We start from the raw sequence: 8,316 nt of genomic DNA, 5'->3' as shown, positions 1-8,316 counted from the left end.
TATATTTGATCTATGTCCTCTAACCTTCAAGATACAACTGATGTTTCGTTCATGTAAGACCCCTTTACTACCAGTCCCCAGTCGAGAAGGAGACATGATTGACACTAAACCAGGAGACATTAAATGCCACATGAGGCATTAATCCAGCAATTTTGAAACCATTACATTTACAGTGATTGGTACGATTACATTATTTATTATATTAAAGTGACTTTAATCGATTTTTGGTTCAATGATTTATCTTCATCAGTAACCAGCATAGACCACTGATTCAAGTTGTATGCAGTAACAATGTTATAGGGATAGTTCACCCAACAATGAAAACTCGCTGATCTCGTCTCGCAATACTCACAAGTCCTCGCGATAGCTGCAGTTGCTGCTGCTGTAACTGCAGCTATCCAGAGTTCTCGCTGATGTCTTGAAGTGCCCCTTGGGAGAGGGCGTAGAGGTGAGAGCGTGTGCAGTGTTTGCGCACGAACCCGACTCAGGATAAAGATACGGTGTAAATGAAGCCGTTTCGAATCAAATTTGAATGTCGGGCTCACGGATACTTGGATGACACCAGCATAGTGGTGAGAAGATAATGAGTGAATTTCCATTTTTCATTGAACTGTCCCTCTTAGGTGATTATACACTAATGAAAACATAATTATGGATATCATATTCCATTTCCCTGAATCCTACACCCCAGTGCTTTAATAAAGTCACACAGTACGTTGATAAGTGCATCTTCACCTGAACTGATTGGGAAATTATCATTTGATCAAATATAATTTGATCTATATAGTGTCAAAGCTAAAGAATTTCCTCACAAAAAGTCTCTTGCAGTTCATATATGGTGTAAGCTGCAGTCCAATCTCATCTCCTCACACTGGAGTTCATTCTCAGTAGCGGACTTTGCACTCAGACTCGCTGGCGCTGCTGCTGCTGCTTTGTCTCCTCCGCTGATGTGCTCCATCAGGCTTCCAGCTGAGGTTTTCAGGCAGGTTTAGGATGTCCGCCCCCGTCTGTATTCCCAGGACCTGCCTCTGCACCAGCTTGCAGTAGAGCCCCCCACTGGCCATCAGCTGACTGTGAGGGCCCTGTTCAGCCACGTGGCCCCTGTCAATCACTATGATGTTGTCTGCCTTCTCCACTGTGCTGAGCCGATGTGCGATCACCAGCACCGTGTGCTCTTTCATGACATTGTTCAGAGCCTGCTGAACCTGCAGCAGAAATCAACACCTCACTGACACAGTAAATCATTCACTAATGTAGTATTGATTACAGGTGCTATAAAACAGGATAACATTACATGTAACAGGTGATGCATTTCTTTTGTCCATCTCCTGAACGCCAGATGACATTTTGTTTTTAGTAAATGTAGCTGTTTACTTACAATGTGTTCACTCTCTGCATCCAGAGCACTGGTCGCCTCATCCAGGATAAGAACTCGTGGGTTCCGGATGAGAGCTCTTGCAATGGCCACCCTTTGTTTCTGCCCCCCTGACAACTGGGTGCCCTTCTCTCCAACACCTAAGAAAGAATTGAGTGAGAAAACAGCCAGCTGCTGTCTTGAATGACTCTGAATGGATGGTGCACAGTGGTGGGGGACTACAATTATTAAAAATACATATAACAATCGTCCCAGCCAGATTTGTACTCAAACATACACCAGAATAAGTCAGGATGGGATGGGACTCATTATACTGATATTGGCACCAGCTTAATTTAAACATTTATTTTCAAAACAAGGTAATGATTCCATCTGATGAGATGTAACTTGGGACTAGATTTCCACGGAACTTGAACTAACCATAACATATCTGGCAGCAGACAAGTGCAGAAAATTCAGTATGAAGCTCTAACATTACAATCATATTCTACACATGAGAGTGAATAGTATTAGACTTGACTAATTTGTGAAGAAGAAACCTAATTATACCCATCCTAGGAATGGTTGGTCTCTTAATGGTTGTTTCTGTGACGCTAATCACTAACTGATGAACTTCCCCTTTCATTACAGCTAAAACACATCGGTGGCAGACCTAAATATAAAGAGATCTGATCATTACTTGTCTCATAGCCTTTGGGGAGGGAGCTGATAAAGTCCTGAGCATTAGCCTTGGTGGCAGCCTGCACCACATACTGCATGGGGATGTCAGTCAGGCCGTAGGTGATATTTTCCTCGACCGTCCTGGCAAAAAGCACAGGCTCCTGGCCCACAAGAGCTACCTGCAGAAACAGAATATGACAAGTGGACGGATTTACCTGTGAATTGCCGAAAACCAAACCTGACCTGATCTTGGTAACCGGTGACAAAGGTGTGGCGAAGGGCCGTATACATCTTATTCCTCTGTGCCATGGAGCGCCGAGAACAAACGAGCTCTACAGCACACAAGTGAGTCACACTACTCCCATGAACACAAACACACTCTCTGTTATTTATATCTACTTAATCCCTTATACAACAACTCTGCTGCTGATAATATTCACTGTATCAACAAGTGCACATTAATCAGCACCTGAAAAAAGTCCCTAACACATCCAGTATTTAGTCCAGTCAGAGTAAGGGTTACTCAAACTACGAAATTATAGAATAATTTATCACCTGTTTTTAAAGACATTCAATCAGGAACCAAATTGGACTTGGACCTGAGAGAAATTTGAAGCTGCAAAATATTGGCAGATTAAATAATGTGTTGTTCGTTGGCGAGTTTTGCTGACAGTTCTTGACAATAACACAAACAAATTGTAGAATAACACAGGTCCTATCCTTAATAACAACCTATTGTATCCCTCTACTCTCAGTCTGACTCCATTGTGCAACAATATCAAATGCATCATGTGAAATATGTATTACATATACATAAATATCATCAATATCATATTCATCATGTCCTCTTAAAACACTGTGCAGTAACTATCATATTTACCATACTGGTGCAATATTCATATAATTTATTATACACCATACTTACCTATATTAGTCATTTTATTGCCTTTGTATGCATCCTTGCTATCTCAACATGTTTTTACTTTTATTGTATTGAAGCACTTTATTTTATACTTAATATGTTTATAGTTATATTATTATATAGTTGCTTATTTTCATGTTTATGAATATTTCCTTTTGAAATCTTTGTAGCACAGGCTAAATTGGATTTGAGGATGCCACTTTCATAATTCCGCTGAGCTTGAATCTATTACACAGATGTGTACAGACCTTGGAGTGAAGGTAGTCGTGCTGAAAAGTCTGAACAGGTTTCCCATCCAGTAGCACCTGGCCTTGTTGAGGAAGGTAGAAGTTTTCCAGCAGACTCACACAGGAACTCTTTCCACTGCCCGAGGGTCCCACGAGGGCTGTGACCTCTCCCGGCCGCAGCGTGAATGACACTCCCTACAACAGGAAGCAGTTCAGGAAGTAATTTTTCATCACATAAAAACAGTCAGAAATATCATTCATTATTTTCTTTTTTCTCTTTTTACTGATATATCATATTTTCACAGAATTTGATCTGTAAATATGAACCAAATATTATTCAAATACCCCAAAAAAATGTAATTCTGCCTGCCTCTGGACACAGATTCTAAGTTATATAAAATACTTAGTTAAAATATTTTTGTGAAACTGACATTAAACTGTGCTTCCTAAATCAATATGAGTGAATGTGAATATGAGTCATACTGGGTTTATTCACATAATATGGTAGCAAGATTCTTCAGAACAAACCTTGAGAATATCAACCTCAGGGCGGGTTGGGTAGGCAAATGTGATGTCTTTAAATTCAACCAGACCAGTGCAGGTGTGAGGGGCCTCTGTGCCATCAGCTGGGTGTTTGGGTTCCCTGTCCAGATACTCAAAAACCTTCTCGGCAGCTCCCACGCCCTGCATGAGGCCTGTGAACACTGATGCAATGCTCTGTAAGACAGATCACACGAGGCGTTGGTAAGTGGTATTTTTTTAGTTATAAAATAAATGAATAAATAAAGACACATGACATACTTCTAGACATTCTCCCAGCTCGAGCATGTATATGAAAATAGATATCAAGTCACCACTACTCATCTGACCAGAAATCACAAGGTGGCCGCCATAGTAGAGGACAGCGACCTCTAAACAAAACTCTGAAATCTGAAAAACACACAAAAGTAGAGTTAGCTATAAAATGACTAAAGAGCTTTACATCCTCATCTGAAGAGGAAGCTGCTGGTACCTACACTACTGGACCATATGTAACAAGCATAGGCCAAGGCCTGCTTCTTGTTGAGCTGGAACATGGCTAAGAGCTTGGCGTCGTAGGAATCGGCCTCCCCACACTCGTTGGCAAAGCTTCGCACTGTCCTCATGCCTGAAATCGTTTCTTCTGCAACTCTGTTGGCCTCTGCAAGTGTGGTTTGCACTTCTTTAGTCAATTTCTGTAAAAGAAAAGAAAGTAATAACTTATATAATACTACTTCAGATTTAACCTCCAAATTAAGTCAAAACTACTTTGCCTTGTAGTATTCTCCATGGAGTTTAGAGACGAGGCCAATGAAAGGGAATCCCATGATGGTCACCAGGCTGAGCTTCCAGGAGATCCCGAACATGAAGATGAAGAAGCCGATGCCCTTGATGGTGCTCCTCAAGAAGATGTTGACATTCTGGGAGATGAGGTCACTCACTTGGGTAGTGTCAGCTGACAGCCGTGAGATGATGTCACCTACAGGGTGATATAGAAAGAGTACGTCATGCATATCATGGTTAAAGAGGTGCCTCAAATAAAGGAAGGGACCAAACATGGCTCTGTTGATAGTGTTGTGTTGATAGACATTTACCTGTGTGGTTTTCATCAAAAAACGCGATCTCCTGCCTCATCAGCGTTCTGAAGAGACGGCTTCTGAGACGAAGGTTTATTCGAGCAAATGTCAGCGTGAAGACCCCACCACGCACTCCCATTGCAATTGAACTGAGGAGAGAGAAAAGCTTGTCAAATGTCATTCAAGTGCAAAAACCTTATCTCTGGTTTGAAAAGACAAGACATGTGCTGACACACTGATTCATATCTGGTAGAGCGGCTCTGTCACTTGTCAATAATTCAGCAAACTCCATTATCTCCATGTATCTCTTATGCCAATTGCTCTATTTTGAAAATGTGCACAGGATCAAAGTACAGACATTTGACATCGGAAGGCGACCTGTTTATACACACCTGACAAAGGCCAGTGCTGCCAGTGTGATGACTGGTTTAGCAAAGTGTGCCATGCTCTTATTCTCCACGATGCTGTCAATGGCCCTCCCATAGTAATACGGTATGAATGCTTCACCTGCAGTTGAAGGTAGACACAGTGATATAATGTTAGAGCTGTCCACGCATTTCTAGGTCTCAGTGCATCTTAACATTCACGAGTTATTCGTATGTGTAAGTGACAAGTTGTCTACAACAAGAATATATTTGTTTTAAAATTTACTGCAGAAATGTAACGAAATTGAAATAAAATGAGGTGAATGGTGAAGCTGAAGAAAACAAGGGATTGTTTAAAGGCTGTGAGATATTTTGATGGACATTTTGTAATTATTTGCATTTCACAGACCTAATGATTGCTTTAGAAATTTATCAGCAATAGTCAATAATAAATCATCAACATCATTCGGTGAAGGCCATTTCTACATTTTCAAGGTGTTTTGGGTTTACAGTTCACTTTTTATGCTTCATTTCACTGCTCTGAGGCCAGGAGCGAGGTGTTGATATCACATGGAAAAATAAATGATGCACAGCGTCTTGAAAAATGACCTATGGGCTGAATGTATTTAGCAAAAGCTATATACATTGAGTTATATGTGATGAGTATAACCTGCAAGCGGTGCAGGTGTTGGAATCTTTTTAAAAAGTCAGGAGTAAACACTTTCGACTTAATAGGTTTATATTGCTATGTCATGGACACTCACACACAGCAGAAATGATGAGGAAGAGGATAGCTGCACACAGGAGCCCGCCATCCTTGCTTGAGATTGCTATCAAACGTCCCAGTGTAGCTCCAGAGCTGGTCTTCTCCCTCTCCTGGGTTCCCTCCTCATCTTGCTTCTTCCTCTCACATCCCACCTCCTGCTCCCCCTCCTCATCAGTCCCCACCAGGCTCTCTGTGTCCTCTGAGCCAGCTGCTCCTTCTCTGCTCCTGCTGCTGTGGTGACGACTCCCTGAGCTGGATTCGGAGCTCAGCAGCCTCCAGAGCAGCATGACAACCAGAGAGGAGGCACATGTCCAGCATATGAGGCTCAGGACCCAGGGCTGCTGTGTCATAGGGCCCAGCTCGCTCAGTATCAGCAGCTTGGCCAGAGCAAAGCTGATGAGGACCAGGCAGAGGAAGAGGATGAGGGTGGCGAGCGAAGCGACCCTCGGCGGGCCGTCCACCTTGTTCCATGACACACCTATGGAGGCTCCCAGCAGGAGGCACCCTCGGAGCAGGGCAGTCCCCCACAGGTCCAACGCTGACTTGAGGATGTTAAAGTTCAGCACATCCTCTCTGAATCGGACAGAGTGGGATCCATGTGTGTACAGGACAGTGGTGATGACAACATCCAGTAGGATGAATGAAACAGTGCAGCTCACACCTACTTTGGTGCCCATGCTGATTTTGTCAGGCATCGTGACAGGGAGTCAAGACAACTCCAACCAGTGTTAAACTCTCCCAGATAATAAAAAGACTGGGGTTTTCAAAACAGTGATCAATGGAGACTCAAACTCACAGCGTTTGATCACCACCTATAAATGAGACCTTACATTAAGAAACATGCCACACAATCCAGCACCATTTATCCCAACAAACAGGGATATTTGCATAATTTCTTTACACTTACTTTTATTTCTAAGGAACTTATATCCGGTCTCGTAGCTCAAGCACTAAACCTGGGTAGTAAAGTACATATGAGGTAGTAACTGTAGTCATTTACTTTAACAACACGATAAATAACTGATCAGTAAGTCCGTAACTATCTACATGTACATCGTTAGCTAGCTATGTCAGTAAGCTCTTAGCAGGCGGTGTGCTACCTCACGTTACAAATGCGTCCATGCTTTTGAATCCCATAATATTCAGACAGGTATCCACGGAAACATTGCGTAATTTAGATTATAATACAGGTAATAAAACACTACAATGGAGAAAGAGAACTACAACCACACACATACCCAGACATGAAACCGAACCAACTAGATCCACTAAATAATAACACAAACCAAGTGGACGCCGGTATCATAGATCGTCTATGATACAGAGGATTCACACTAGGTCGTTCCTGTATTCTGATAGTCTAAAAATTAGATCCTCCTACGACAGGTTGGCGTTGTGAAGTGAATCAACCAGGCAGCCTTTATAATAAATAATAATCTTATCAATAAATTGGATGTATACGTGATGAAATGACCTGTAATGCTGCTCGGAATTACTTGCCCTTGTTATCTTTAGATACTTCAAATCCAGTGTTAATATGTCAACAAAAAGCGGCGCACTTGGTATTAAATAATCGTATAAGAGATAATACACTCAAGCCTAACTTTCACCTTCCTGAACAGTCAAATGCATCTAGTGGTATTAAAGCACGGGAAATATTTTGGAGTGATATCTCTTTCTGCTTTCGACCCATCTTGAGGTACAGTAATTCTCCCGGAAGTAAACACGGTGTGGCCCCTCCCACCGGGAATATACCATCTCAAACAGGTCAAATTTTCTCCAGTTCCACTTAAACAGCACAAAGCTAGGCTGATTAAAGAACAGTGCAAAGCTCTCAATGTTCATAACTCTTCCGAAAAATGTTCAACATAAAATAAAAGGAAATTTCCTACAGGAGTAATAGACGGATACATTAATTTATGTGTAGAATGTCTAAAGCAGACATACAAGTCTATTCACTAACCTTTGTTAAAGCAGGGGTAAATAATATTTGATCATATTGGAATGTGATATTTTAAAGTGGTCCTTTGCCCACAGAGTGTGAACTCACACCTCTATACATCCCCTGTGTTGTGGTAGGGCCTTTCATCCCGTTGTTTTGGTTTCACAGTTGAACTTTCACTTCTCCAGCAGCAGCAGGAAGCTGTTTTCATCTTAAAAAACAATACTGTGGGACACAAACGAAATACATGCAATTTTATTTGGAATCCCATTATTGTAATTGCCTCTTCTGAATAAGCTCCTACTTTTAAATTAGGCAAATAATTCGTTAGATCTTTTGGTTTTTGTGTGTTTAATGGAACCTTTGCAGCCAGGATCTAAACAGAAATAAGACTATCCAATGATCAGAAGCAATTTCTCTTTCCTTATCATGTAATAACCATACGACAAGGCTTCACAAATAAA

At 41.6% G+C, this 8,316-nt stretch overlaps 1 protein-coding gene across 1 annotated transcript; it reads right to left on the bottom strand.

The window, feature by feature from the left end:
• Positions 1–180: 180 nt before the first annotated feature.
• On the bottom strand, positions 181–7,194 carry abcb9 (ATP-binding cassette, sub-family B (MDR/TAP), member 9). Its single transcript, XM_062384759.1, has 11 exons — positions 5,909–7,194; positions 5,172–5,286; positions 4,798–4,928; positions 4,477–4,682; positions 4,201–4,398; positions 3,986–4,114; positions 3,713–3,901; positions 3,206–3,379; positions 2,055–2,214; positions 1,379–1,515; positions 181–1,205 (listed from the first exon to the last, which is right to left on the bottom strand). The coding sequence occupies exons 1-11, from the start codon at positions 6,603–6,605 to the stop codon at positions 885–887; spliced, it is 2,457 nt and encodes an 818-aa protein (XP_062240743.1). The 5' UTR covers positions 6,606–7,194; the 3' UTR covers positions 181–884.
• Between the last annotated feature and the right edge of the window lie 1,122 nt (positions 7,195–8,316).

Source organism: Platichthys flesus, chromosome 3, assembly GCF_949316205.1.
Source record: "Platichthys flesus chromosome 3, fPlaFle2.1, whole genome shotgun sequence".
In the NCBI taxonomy this organism is placed as follows: domain Eukaryota; kingdom Metazoa; phylum Chordata; class Actinopteri; order Pleuronectiformes; family Pleuronectidae; genus Platichthys; species Platichthys flesus.
The sequence above is the reverse complement of the archived record's forward strand: the minus strand, read 5'-3'. Positions and strand labels throughout refer to the sequence as shown.

Excerpts from the sequence above, each read along its gene's own strand:
- abcb9 (XM_062384759.1), bottom strand. The coding sequence starts at position 6,605 with ATGCCTGACAAAATCAGCATGGGCACCAAAGTAGGTGTGAGCTGCACT. Across the intron at positions 5,287-5,908 it reads CCTCATCATTTCTGCTGTGT|GTGAAGCATTCATACCGTAT; the intron begins GTGAGTGTCCAT and ends CTTCAACTGCAG. Across the intron at positions 4,115-4,200 it reads GTTACATATGGTCCAGTAGT|ATTTCAGAGTTTTGTTTAGA; the intron begins GTAGGTACCAGC and ends TGTGTTTTTCAG.